The sequence below is a fragment of the Phytophthora parasitica genome (assembly GCF_000247585.1).
Source record: "Phytophthora parasitica INRA-310 unplaced genomic scaffold supercont2.4, whole genome shotgun sequence".
Lineage (NCBI taxonomy): Eukaryota > Oomycota > Peronosporomycetes > Peronosporales > Peronosporaceae > Phytophthora > Phytophthora nicotianae.
Window position 1 is genome coordinate 369,084 of NW_008648990.1, and position 12,397 is coordinate 381,480.

At 48.6% G+C, this 12,397-nt stretch overlaps 7 protein-coding genes across 7 annotated transcripts; 4 read left to right on the top strand and 3 right to left on the bottom strand.

Moving 5' to 3' along the window:
* Positions 1 to 1,952: 1,952 nt before the first annotated feature.
* On the top strand, positions 1,953 to 2,936 carry PPTG_03098 (hypothetical protein; the record flags this gene model as incomplete). Its single annotated transcript, XM_008895777.1, has 2 exons — positions 1,953 to 2,047; positions 2,153 to 2,936. 2 exons carry the CDS (start codon positions 1,953 to 1,955, stop codon positions 2,934 to 2,936), a joined length of 879 nt encoding a protein of 292 aa, XP_008894025.1.
* Positions 2,937 to 3,339: 403 nt separating this feature from the next.
* Positions 3,340 to 3,588, top strand: PPTG_21201 (hypothetical protein; the record flags this gene model as incomplete). The annotated part of the gene is made up of 1 exon (XM_008896454.1): positions 3,340 to 3,588. One exon carries the CDS (start codon positions 3,340 to 3,342, stop codon positions 3,586 to 3,588), a length of 249 nt encoding a protein of 82 aa, XP_008894702.1.
* Positions 3,589 to 3,641: 53 nt separating this feature from the next.
* PPTG_03099 (hypothetical protein) lies at positions 3,642 to 4,827 on the bottom strand (the record flags this gene model as incomplete). The annotated part of the gene is made up of 2 exons (XM_008895778.1): positions 3,642 to 4,085; positions 4,150 to 4,827. 2 exons carry the CDS (start codon positions 4,825 to 4,827, stop codon positions 3,642 to 3,644), a joined length of 1,122 nt encoding a protein of 373 aa, XP_008894026.1.
* Positions 4,828 to 6,031: 1,204 nt separating this feature from the next.
* On the top strand, positions 6,032 to 7,077 carry PPTG_03100 (hypothetical protein). Its single transcript, XM_008895779.1, has one exon. The coding sequence runs from the start codon at positions 6,533 to 6,535 to the stop codon at positions 6,962 to 6,964; it is 432 nt and encodes a 143-aa protein (XP_008894027.1). The 5' UTR covers positions 6,032 to 6,532; the 3' UTR covers positions 6,965 to 7,077.
* Positions 7,078 to 7,630: 553 nt separating this feature from the next.
* Positions 7,631 to 8,413, bottom strand: PPTG_03101 (hypothetical protein; the record flags this gene model as incomplete). The annotated part of the gene is made up of 1 exon (XM_008895780.1): positions 7,631 to 8,413. One exon carries the CDS (start codon positions 8,411 to 8,413, stop codon positions 7,631 to 7,633), a length of 783 nt encoding a protein of 260 aa, XP_008894028.1.
* Positions 8,414 to 8,470: 57 nt separating this feature from the next.
* On the bottom strand, positions 8,471 to 8,677 carry PPTG_03102 (hypothetical protein; the record flags this gene model as incomplete). Its single annotated transcript, XM_008895781.1, has 1 exon — positions 8,471 to 8,677. The coding sequence occupies one exon, from the start codon at positions 8,675 to 8,677 to the stop codon at positions 8,471 to 8,473; it is 207 nt and encodes a 68-aa protein (XP_008894029.1).
* Positions 8,678 to 9,668: 991 nt separating this feature from the next.
* PPTG_03103 (hypothetical protein) lies at positions 9,669 to 11,743 on the top strand. The gene has a single exon (XM_008895782.1). The coding sequence runs from the start codon at positions 9,777 to 9,779 to the stop codon at positions 11,649 to 11,651; it is 1,875 nt and encodes a 624-aa protein (XP_008894030.1). The 5' UTR covers positions 9,669 to 9,776; the 3' UTR covers positions 11,652 to 11,743.
* The last annotated feature ends 654 nt before the right edge of the window (positions 11,744 to 12,397 follow it).

The following is a 12,397-nucleotide window of genomic DNA, read 5'->3' on the forward strand; positions in this document are numbered from 1 at the left end:
CAGGAACCGGTTACCCTCAATAATACTTGCTTTTGTATAACATACAAATCCACACACAGCGTCGGAAACGTCGGAAGTCGGATAAATTTTGGTATGGACAGCCTCACACAGAATAATTCGCTCCAAGCCTGTACATAGCACAAGCAACTTTAGATCACATCACGACCACAGCATTCACAGAACTTAGCGACACATTACATTAACACAAACTAGATCGTGCTCTTGCAGCCCGCTCAAAACATCACGTGCGTCAAGAGGAAACTCGAGAATTACGACGTGAATACTTCCAGCTTGGCTCCAAAGCGCAGTTGAAGTACCATTACAGCATGGGCACCGTGCATTTAGCGTTTTTTGCAAAAATTTGGAGCATTCAGCGCAACTCAACTCAGTAATATCAGTTTCAAATGAAAAACCACAAACCATGCTGAGCAACGTCACCACCGTAGCGCCACTTTCTACTGTAGGCGTTGTGTCACCAGATATGAGAATAAAAACGGTGTCTACTTCAGAAGAGTGTGAGGCTGCTATTCTTACCCGCCGAAGAATGCCAAGCAAAAATTACATTAGAATTCAACAGTTTGTTAACAAGAATTCTACAATATCATACTTCTTCTCGTCGATAATTAATGCAACATCTCCATGAGCCAAAGCGCAGTTTCTCTTTTTAGGGGCTGTTTCGAGGCACTGACTGGTGGAATCGACGCAGTTTGATCCCTTTTATCAACGCTGGTTTAAGCTCGAAAAAAAGCTCTTCAAACTCGGAAGTTAGGCAGAAAGAGTGCTTTCCGCCAGGCCACCAGTGCACATTTTTCAGCATCGTTAACACCAGCCGTTTCCGTACGCACCTCTACGACCGTTTCCAAGCCAAACTCCGACTCTAGAAGCAAGCGTACCTCACAGAATAAATGCTTAACAGGAAAAACAGCAGTTCGGCGACTTTTTTTTCGTGTTTTTTTCTGTTTGTTAGATTATCCTTAACACAAAATAGCAGATTTTACATCTTCGAAACAAATTATATTTAGGCTGAGATGAATAAGAGACAACTTACAGCCTCCTAAGCATTAGCCAAGCAACCCTGTCGTCTTCATGAAGAAGATTTTCTCCATAAAAAATCGAACGAGCGGTACAGGACGCACAAATAGAGATAAACCGTGCTGAAGCTCTAATCCGAATTGTTATCTATGTGCACACCGATCTCTTAAGACTGACATAAAGAAACGATTTTTAAGCTAGAAAGTGAACCAATCAATCCCTTCTGGTGGAAAGTACAACGTAAATCGTATTCAGGCAATTTAGTGGATTGAGGAAGCTGTGTCGGCTATAAACGAAGGCCAAACGAGTCGCAAGGTGGAGTACATGTTAAAAAGACTTGGCCAAGTCCCACGTACAGCAGATACAGAACTCTTTCAAGAGCACATTACCCGACTTAAGAACAACGATCTGTATAGTACGCAGCCTCAGAACCAGCCCCCGGAAGATTTTAACTGTAAGAAAACTTACTATCAATATTACGTAGTGTATCAGTTCATTTACTGCATTGAGAAAGTATGTATTCGCTCACACCTCCCGTGATGTCTTCAACAGTTGATTTTACGCCCGACTTAAGGCCAGCGGTCTGTATAATGTTCTGCTTCATAACTAACACGTGGAAAATCTAAGCTGAGATAATGTAGTGGCTTTAGAGGTTGGATATCCTCATACAGCTCGTGCAGTGGGCGGCAAGGCAATCTCCAGATCGGCAGTGGCAGGGTTGCCACTGCCAACCTTCGAGTGAATGGCTGGTTGAGAGGCTTGCTGGCCCGGGCTGGCAGGTAGCGTAGTAGAATAGAAAGAGTAACAGTTTGTGTTTTGCTTAATACACCAGGCAAAGACATGAAGGAAGTGCCAGCTCCCCCATTTTGGTGTTCATTTGCGAGACCCACCACAAAGTTAACTTTAGTAACCGGTTAAGCATGGAACCCGAAGCTAAAGGCAAAGCTGAATCGACAGCAGTATCGTTTTTCGTTCCACTCGTTGAGTCGATGATCGAGAGTACATCGCACGCAACGTTAGTGGAATGGAATTGAAGACGCAAGGAGTACGAGCAGAAAGTGGCCATCCGCTGCTGCCACGACCCCGAGCAAATTTCATCCATGACGACAGACATCTGAAGCTCGTTCGAGCCGAGCTTGCTGGAGGCTCTGTGCGACCTGGAGTGGAGAATTAACAAGGAAGATCTGACCAACGAGCTACTTCTGGGCAAGATCGACGATATCCTCGCCACAGTGAAGAACAACACGGTGCCCAACGTTGCGGCTGAGTTCAAGGCTGCAGTACGGATGAACTTGCAGGAGTCAGATGTACGCGAGCGGGTAGTGCAATACTTTCGATCTAATCGCCAGGTGATTGAAGAAAATGGCTGGTGCAAATTATTTATTGATCAAGAAGGTCTGAAGTTGAAGTGCAAATTACTAGTCGCGTCCCTTGATCCCCCGGCACTGCGGGAAGAGATAGAGTCCATTCTGGCATATCAGAATCGGACTGCGCGTAGTGATGAAAAGGTGATTTTCAAGACCATTTTGGAGAAAGCTCTTGAGCATGAAAGAGACTTTCAGCGCCGTAAGCGGCAACGCAGTTCAACTCGAACCGGGGACAAATGGAACAGTTCAAGAGAGTTGAGTCGCTCGAAGAAAAAAAATAGGGCAAAGGACAGTGACAAACTGAAGCCTGTTCTGCATCAACTACAGGATAGTAGAAAGCAAGGTCGGAGCGTCCAACAGGGACCTCCCAAGACAGGAGCTGCAAATCCGATCGGTGGTTGCCTAAAATGTAAGGGGGACCATTGGTTAGTGAAGTGCCCAGTTGCGATTCACGTCGAGAAGGTTGATCTGTTGCGGCAACAGCATGAGCAGCGCAACCGTGAGAAGGATGACCGCAAAAAGATCGCCCACGATTGAAGTGTTAAGCGCATTAAAGAGTGTCTGCCTGCTGTTCAGCTAGTTGAGCTAAACGGAGTGCACTCGGTGCCCTTTTGCGCTGATTCAGGGGCAGATACAAGCGTTATCAGCAGGATAAATCTCAGAGAGCTGATGACGAAGGATCCAGCGGTGAAGCTGGAGAAATTGAAGGAGGCGGTTGTACTGAGGACAGCTGGAGGACACATTATCCGAGCTCACGGTTGTGTGGATGCGAATTTGCGGATAAATACAGTTGCAGGGCCTGTGTGCCTTACTAAGCCAGTGAAATGTTTGGTAATCGACGGAGATGAAGAGGAATTTATCCTCGGGAAGGATTTTTTGACCACGCTCGGAATTGACGTGGACCGTCAGCTTGAGCAGCTTGTGGGAAGTGATATCGCCGATGAAGATCCTGAAAAATTTCAATGACGATTTTGAATTTGGGGTGGAAAGCGACAGTGAGGTGAGAGTTGCAGTTGATGTATTGGTGGATAAGGCGATTGATAACGGGTTCCCACGCGAGCGACGAGGTAATTTGTTGAAGATAGCAGTGATGTGTGACATTTGGAGACTGAAACTCGGTGGCGACCCTCCGGCAAAGGTTCCACCGCTGTTAGTAAAGCTCAGGGATGGTGCCAAGCCGCAGAAGTGAAAGGTGAGGCAGTATCCGCCGCATATAATCAAAACAAACGTGAGTACCAAATATTATACCAAAAGGTGAATATAATATATTTTGACGATACCATTCTCAAAGTCAGGAGAGCGCACAATGTGTGCCTCTTTTGACAAATAGCTCTCCATCACTGGGTGGAGCTGGATGACGCCGTCGAAAAGTACGCGGACGTCGGCCTTCGACGTGTCTTCGCACTGCAGCTTCTTGTTTACCGACTCCAGAGCTCGCAGCTGCTCAAACAGCTTCTCAATTTTGCGGTGCGCACGGGCTCCCGGCACCAGGTCCTCAACGCTCTCCACTTGCTTGACAGCTGCCTTGTTCTCAAGATAGCGCTTCACCATCTTGAACGTGGATGACCACCGTGTCGTGTTCCGCTTGACAGCCGCCAGTTCCGTGTGCTTGCGGAGGTGTGCGCTGTTCTTCTTCGTCCGAAGCTGCACCACCAGCGTATTGACGTCCTCGAGCATGTCCCCACGCTCCCGAAAAAAAACGCTGAGCCGCAAGATTGTAGCGATGACTGGCACAGACGACCAATGGCACGCCGAGTCTGGTAGCTACTGCCTGATTGGTGGAGCAGTTGTCTCCAACAATGAATACAATGTTGGTCCTTGACTTTTGATATGTTTCTAAAATCTCATCAATTAACTCAAAATGAGAGTCAGCGCCGAGATCGGTCTCTTCAACCAGTGGAGACAGGGCAAGTAGCGGGTAGAAAACACTACCATCAACGACGTACACAGCGTACACAGCGTACACAGCGACGTAGCAAGTAGTTCCGCTAGTCCACCCATCAAAGACAAGGCCTATTCGGGCAAGCATCTGTGCGGCGATGGCCTCCTCGGTCATACGCTCCACTTCGGCCATGAACTTTTTAAGTGCCCGTGATGAGATGGAGTCCCAGCGCGACATGAATCGCGTGGTCTCGTTGTCGACCTCGCTGAGCGGTAAGTTTCTGGCAATGACCCAAGTCATCCAGTTGTAGATGATCGCTGGCTTGTCGGTTACAAAGCCGAAACCGTCGAGCTGCTGAGCGCCCTGGCACTCGTATTCGGCGTAATCGTCGAGGTATTGAGGATGCTTGTCATTGAGGTGGCTCACCAAGTTAGTGTAACCGTTAGACGGGGCTTGCTTTCTGATATTGCTGCAGTAGCGGCATTGAAAGAGATTTGAGGGCTTGGATTCGTAGAAATATTGGGCGTAGAGCCTGTTGGCAACCATGGCGATTTCAGAATGCCATTGCAAGTTGTCAGACGTGTCGACCGTCTTGTCAAATTGAGCGGAGGTAGATGGTTGGTTTTAAAAGAGCTGGAGTTTGGTTGGCGATAAAGGGTGGCCAAAAATGACATTTTAAAGTATATAAACGAAATTTTTCCGCCATAAAATTGTAAAATGTTAAAAAATAATCTATTGAATTTGCTTGTGCCAGTAATATCTAATTTCTTGGAGCCAATCCTCTATTATTTATATGCATTATTATTTTCCAAAGCCTGCCTGCAACCAGTGTAATTGCCCTAAGCATCAAATATCACAAAATAGCCAATCATATCGCTCTGAACTATATTTTGTGCAAACCCGTTCAAGTTATGAAATGTTGCGTCTAAGGTCAGCCAATGAAACACTGTTGATAGTCCTCAGCGCACTTTGTACTCATGTAAATCTTCAGATTCACTATAGACGGAGTTCTTACATCGGTTGCAAGAAATGCATGGAATCCGGTACCTTAAAGCAAGGCATCAAATATATGGAGAATGCTTTGTTTCCTGTATTCGCCAAATCTATGGGAGCTTTTCCATTCCCACAGACTGAAACCTCTAGAACGCTATTGGGCAATTTCAAGAGTTTCTATAGGAATGGGTACCATAAAACTTGCAAAAACTCTCTAATGTTGCATCCGGAGGAAGTATGAAATTCGAGTAAATACCAAAAACACCGGCAGGATTAGTGTCCAACACTGCACACTCTACATCAGCACTCGTACAAAGAAGCTATTGACCGATCGGCCATCGGCGATGGCAACGTGTACAGCTCCAATTGGCTACTATTATCACCAATAAGGTTAAGATACAGTACAAACTGCATCGCTGACCTTCATTTTCAGACTGGCGCTGAAAGGTGTGCTGTCCTCGCTGCCGTCTACTGCTGTCTACTGCTGTCTACTGTTGTCTACCACTGCCTGTTTGCTGCTGTGAGCTTTGAACATCCATCGTACAGCGAATTCTCGCCGTACAACTAATTCCCGTCGTACAACATACTGCCATCGTACAGCAGCCCGCAGTCGTACAACAGCTTTGGATTATTACAACAGGTCATAGCTACTTTTGATATTATTCTGACAAAATGGACACATTTTTTTTTTTTTACTGAATTTGGAGAATCTAGTCAAGACTGGAGACTTTGGAGATAAACGGCCCAAAATACATCGTGTCCTTCGAAAACTATCTGCTGGTAAGCACCGGTACCTGAACGAGCCATTTTCTGGACCAAGATCATTGAAAGCCAGGCGCCTGCCCTACTGTTTCGGGACGCATGCAATGATGTGTCTGGCTGCAAAGGATACGAGCGTCTACCTGACAGCCCAAACCACTTTTATGACATGGTTCGTGCCCAAAATATCCCTGCAGCTGTAGCCGAGTGCGCAGTGGAAGAGATAGAAGCAGGACGCTTTTGTCCTGTCGATCAAGTATCCGTGAACCTCCCGTTATACTACCCCAAGCTGAAGTTTCCGTCTCACGAGGCTTACGTCTACAAATCGGAGTACTGGCTACAGCCTGGTAACCGAGAGTCCCCCGTACATGTGGATCACGGCAGGGTAGTCTCTTACATCCCCCCTTGTGCAAAATATTGCTTCAAAGTATGAGTGTTCTTTCCGCCGGAGACAAAAGAAAGCTCCAACTGGGGAAACAAAGGCAACTCGCACAATCGAATGCTGGAGGCGACCACTTCGTGCGTTTTAGTACAGCAGCCAGGTGACGTCGTCGTTCTCAACAATCTGGTTTACCACTCTGTGCTCCTAGGCTATCGACCTGAAACCCCGCCTATCAACAAATGGGGCGCAGTGTTCGGGGATGTTATTGTCTGCCGTGAAGATCGTGTAGCGTCATTTAGATACGCAACGAAGATAGCGTGTGGAGCACAAAATGGTTCTGAGGCGGCGTGGACATCCCTGTTGTCGGCATACTGTGTGATGGAAGGAATGGCCTGGATTCATCAAACCACTCCCAAAGCGAGAAAAGCATTCTTCGAGAAAGAAAGAAGAAATTCATCGCGGCGCTTCATCTGTCTGAGTGCTCTGTCAAGATGCAAGGAGTTGCCATTGCGAGGTGGAGCAAAAAACGCAAGCGGGAGGAGACAATGAAGCGGGTCCGCGCGGCGAGAAAAACCGCAGATGCATAGCTGGCTTAGATAGGTGGCTTCGATAGGACACGAACCGCTAAATGCTACCAAAAAACAATCTTTTCTCAATATACATATATAATTGAAGTTTAATAGATTAGGAGCTTGGTGTTAAAGTCATCACTCTTTTTGCAGCCTAACTCGTAAAACATGTTTGTTTTTGCCAAGCGACACCTTCTTGAAATCGCCAGCTCATGCCTGACAACTTGTAAAGAACAACCACGGTGGTGTTTGCTTTTGTGCTCTTTGCATATCAAAAGTTGATGTCGTTGTCGTTAAACACTTGTACTACTACTCATTGCGCAGCCTAAATTGTAAAACTTATCGGTTGCCGTCGAGTGACACATCATTAAACGCGCACAAGAACGCTCTGCAAAATGTACAGAACTTATATCCCAAGGTAAGTGAGCATCACCATGTAAGATTTCTTTATGCAGCCTATCTTTCAATAAAAGTCGTTTAGACCCAAAACTTTGCCTCGAGCTTTACTATCGTCTGCGTCGTGAGATGTACAGAAAGGTTGGTTAAATTGTAGACGAGCACTCGAGGACAAACTTCTATTGGCAATATCCGCTCAAGTTTGTATTTTGGTTTCTCGCCTAACTAACCCGAGCCAGCTATTCTCTCTCTAGAGCTTTACCAGTTTTTCGAGACGGCCGCGTCGGGTACGAGCTCTGTTAACAAGTGTTTCTCTTCCCATGACGTCCATGGATCCGCTCGTCTCTAGTGCGTATAGAACATGGATGCAGCACCCATACTTAAACCAAAATTTGCACGGACACGAGGGTGTGAGCATGTCGACTGCCCAACCCGACGTAGGCATTCCACGAAGCTCCATGTTGGCAGTTAGCTTGTTCACTTTGGATGAAACCGGCAAATCTTCGAGCGTTCGGCGTCGAGTCTCGTCGAAGACGCGTGGAGAGGGTCTACTCAAGACACGCACCACATCTTGCTGCTCGTCAACGGTGGAATCAGATAGCAAAAACGCAATGCTACTCTTAGACGTAGAGTGCAGAGAGAGCAGATTCGCCCTTGCCATTGCTCCAACTCGACGCACTAGTCTTGCGTCAGGCTTGCAGATTGTTGAGAACGGGCGCGATACCATTCTCTCGTTGGAGTAAAGTAGCAGTAGCTGAGGGATGAGAGCACCGACCTTGAGCTTCCGTCTCATAGTAACACCACGTTTGAGAGCAGCGTTAAATGTCTCGCAGGGATTGTTAGTGGCAGCGTAGCCGCTCGGGGTTTGGAAGCATTGCCAGCGCCACACACGATGATTCAACCAGTATTTCGAGAAGTATTGAGAAAAAGTGGTCAGCTCTGCTTTCTCTGCCCACTTTCCTTGCACGACGGTGAGGGTTTGGTGGAAATCCAGCTCACTTAATGCAAAATGAAGGGCGTGAATATCTTTCATCACCGAGGTTGCGACTCCAAGAGATAAGCACCGCGTCTTTTCGTAAACTTTTCTTGGCTACATGAAATAGCACATCAGGAAAACGATATCGTTGTCGGGACTGAAAACTTCGTGGACAGCATTCCATTGAGCAGCATCTGCGTCGCCCATCACGTAGTGGACACGTAACGGCTTGCCTGTAACAGCAACATAGATTTCTCGAAGCATCGCAAGAACCTCCGAGTGGTGCTCCTGCTGCTGCTGAGATACTATAAAAATAGCCATCACGTGAAATCGGCGAGCTCTATCAGATATTCCCACGACGATTACCGGATAGCCAACCTGGGTAAGCTTGTAGGTCGCGTCTAAGTGAAAAATGAAAGACGCTGGATCACGATCTGCACGACGAAGTAGTTTTTTGGAGGTAACCCCTACGACGAATGGGTTTTTGTCGCTACCGTTCCCCGTCACCGCTTAACCTTCGCCATCCCTCTCTTTCGTGAAAGTGAAAGCTGCCGTCTCTTCCTCGGATCCTGTAAATGCGGATTCACGAATCTTCTTCGCACAGCCTCAAACAAATCACTCCCTCCGAGTCTCCCAGCAACATGGTGGTGCACGAACCGCTGGACTGTCGACAGTTTTGGTGCTGTTTCCTCTTGTAGATTAAAACGATCTAGAAGCGCTGTCCAGATTCGTTTTGGCTTTAGGCCTTGCGAGGCCCAGTCCTTCACTACCGCCTTCATGCCAGTCGTTAGAACAGGCTTGCTTGGCTGACGAGCTGGCGTGATGTGACTGTAGGCGTCCTCTTCTGTAACTAGTCCTTCGAGTTGGCAGATCATGACTCGAGCCCGACATGGGCACAAAGGGGTGGTCTTCACGTCCTCACACGCCTGACACGAGCAACGCAGCCGCTGAACTCGCATTGAGTGGGGAGTTGGCTGCATACAGACGAAACAGGGGGCTAGGTCGCTCTTGTCGACTCGGAACTTCTTGCATTCCCCATGAGTGTGTCAGCCTCGAGTGGTGACATTGCAGAGGCAAGAACGCGCCAAGGATGTCTGGTGGGCATCGTGGTAGCGAAGCCAGCGGGTAAGAATGTGGTGGCTGAATGGTTTCCACTCTGGCAGGGGGAGGAGCTGGATGACAGATGCTGACCAGCACAACAAATATTTGAGTATCACAATAACGGCAGATTAGCACAATAATCTACTGGTCGACACCACAAAATTTGGTCCTACACATTAAAATTTGACAAAGCACATCACAAATCGGTTGGCCACCGTAAATTTTGTGGCCGACACAAGATCGGTGTCCAAGGTACCACCTGCTACTTTCAGTCTCCCTTGAAAACCATCTACCCCTTCGGCTACATCTACCCACCACGATGCCCACCTCTCATGCCTGGCAACTGCTCTGTAGCGAGCTCACTGAAGGCGACGCGGACTTGTTGCTGCTGGGAATGAAAGCCTACAAGGCCATCAAAAGCCAACTCATGCCCTGCACCGTGTGTACGTCAGCATCGCCGCATTCAATGCGGTACAAAACCCTAAGCTGTGTGTGCAAGCAGTGCAAGGCGGTGTCCCCGTTTATTAAGTGCCCGTGGCGTGCCAAGGTGCTGGTCTGCCAGGAAGCCAAGACGGTAACCATAAGCGAGCTTGAGAAGCACTTCACTGCAGCTAACCCGCGCCGCAAACCCTCCATTACACGAGCACAACGGACGTTCATCCACGACATGACTCGCGAAAACCTAACACCGCTCCGTATTCTACACGCAATGTCGCGCAAGTTCTCGCTGAGCCTACAAGACCTGCCCGAATTACGCAAAGTGCAAAATTGTGTTAGCCATTTTCGGCGGACCAGGCTCGGCGGCAATGATCGCTTCAGTAACGTGGCAGAACACTTTGCAGCTGCATCCTTCACTGGCAGCGAAGCAGAAAATGAAGCTTTTACGTTTACCCGAGAGACCGACATCAGCGGCAAGTGCGTTGTGGGCGACGGCTCGGACGACAGGCCATTCGTTGTTGGCGTTACGACAAAGTCACTCTTACGCTCGGCAAACCGCGACCCAGCCTCAGTTATCCTGCATGTGGACGCGACATTCCAGTTGGACCAAGTAAGCTACCCGGTTATTGTCTGCGGACTTTCCGATGGATCGCGTCGGTTTCACTTGCTGGCTCTACTTCTTACGTCTCAGTTGGAAGAAGCTCACTTCTTTAGTGCATTTGCTGCACTGCGTGCGGTGTTTGCTCAGGTGACTGGCGAACGACTGAGTGTGCGATACGTCATGGGCGACGCCGACTCGGCTCAATTCAATGCAGTGCGGAGCGTCTTTGGAATTGTCTGCACGTACACATATCTCATGTGTTTTTACCACGTCGTTGCCAAAGTACGGGCTGCGGTTAAAGAGCGTATGCGTGGCCTACATAGCGACCTTGTGGCTATGGTCTTTAGAGACATCTACGATCTGCACTTCTCTTTCACTGAAGACGAGTACTTCACGCGAATGAAGGAGGTGTTGTTCCAGTGGAACAAGCGGCCAGAGTTGGATACTTTTCGGATGTACATGGAAAAGCAATGGTTGTCACGAAACTTTAGCAACTGGCAGTGCTATCTCACTCCATCGGGGTTTGCCACTACTAACAACCCCTGTGAGACGTTTAATCGAGCGTTCAAAAGAGATTACACGCAAAAAAGGAAGCTCAAGCTGGTTCTTCTACTGCAGCAGATGCGTGACTGCTGCAGCCATAGGTCAATGGCGGCGCTGGAGTTTCTTCAGCATCGAAAACGGGACAAGCGCCTCCAAGCACGGGCGACCTCTCTTCGTACGAGCGGTTTCCTCCGTGAATATGTGCACGACCGGTGCAGCATAAACTTCTTGATTGATGACACGGGTGATGAAGTCGTAAGGGTTCTAGCAGCGCAGCCACCGCGGTTCTACGTTCCTTCGCGCGGCAGGTCGGAGGAGGCTCTAGACGTGGCCGCTCAATTCTCCGTCAGCTATGCTAGAATGGACGTGGATTCACAGCCGAGCACTGGTTGGCCAGTTAATCTTACGGCCGAGTATTGTCCGTGTCGATACCACGCAAAAATGAACTGCTGCGTTCACTGGATTTTTGCACTGCATGTACGCAGCCATGTTGACGGAACGGGCGAGAAGTTGATGGTTAACCGGAGCCGCAAGCGCCGCAACGATGCAGAAATTAACAGGCGAGAGCCTGGTCGCCCGATGAATGCCGGGCATGCACTACAGAAAGATTAATACACAACCGACAGTAATTAGTAGGCGGTAATGAGTCATGGATGTCGCTCTCGATAATATCACAGTACCTTGCATGTTGGGCCACTGACAGATTAAATGCGTCATCACCAAACACTAATCCGCCAGCCCAGCAGCCCTCTGATCGTAGTATCACCAGTACTACGGAGTACAGCAGACTGCTGTCAGCAGTAGCGCTACTAAAGCGCGGTTTCTCAAAGCCAGCATCCGTGGTGCATTCACAGACAACACTGAAGAAGCTCTTGCAGCTATGATATCTAGAGTAGGAGAGCCCTGGTATGTAGTAACGACTCCAGTTCAGCTACTTGTATCTCCATGTCGAGGGAAGCAGCACCCTCCGCTGGATCCAACCGCTGGAAGCGGCTTTCCTTCATCCTAGACGTCTCCGGCGGTGGGCAATCCAGTACTTGCAGCTCTTCTTCGTATCAGCAGGTCCACACCGCCATCATCGACAAGATCCAGCCAGCAGTGTCCTCACCTGCGCTAGCGTCACCTCAATCGTACCTGCTTACACTTCACCAATCCCGTACTTCCCTTGTGTCCTGCAGGCTGCAGTGCTGCAGGCTGCTGCCAGCAGCTCCCTCTTTGGCGGTGGCCAAAAGAACGTTCCGAGTCCAGGTGTGTACCGTACATCAGGTTGCGGTGAGGTCGTCCGTCCCATGTACTTGTGCTGGTATGTATCTTATTGTGTTTTGCAGAGATTTTATTGTGTTCGTGATATTTTCTCG

Bases quoted from the DNA above. Each gene is read 5' to 3' on its own strand.
- PPTG_03100 (XM_008895779.1), top strand. From the start codon at position 6,533: ATGCTGGAGGCGACCACTTCGTGCGTTTTAGTACAGCAGCCAGGTGAC.
- PPTG_03103 (XM_008895782.1), top strand. From the start codon at position 9,777: ATGCCCACCTCTCATGCCTGGCAACTGCTCTGTAGCGAGCTCACTGAA.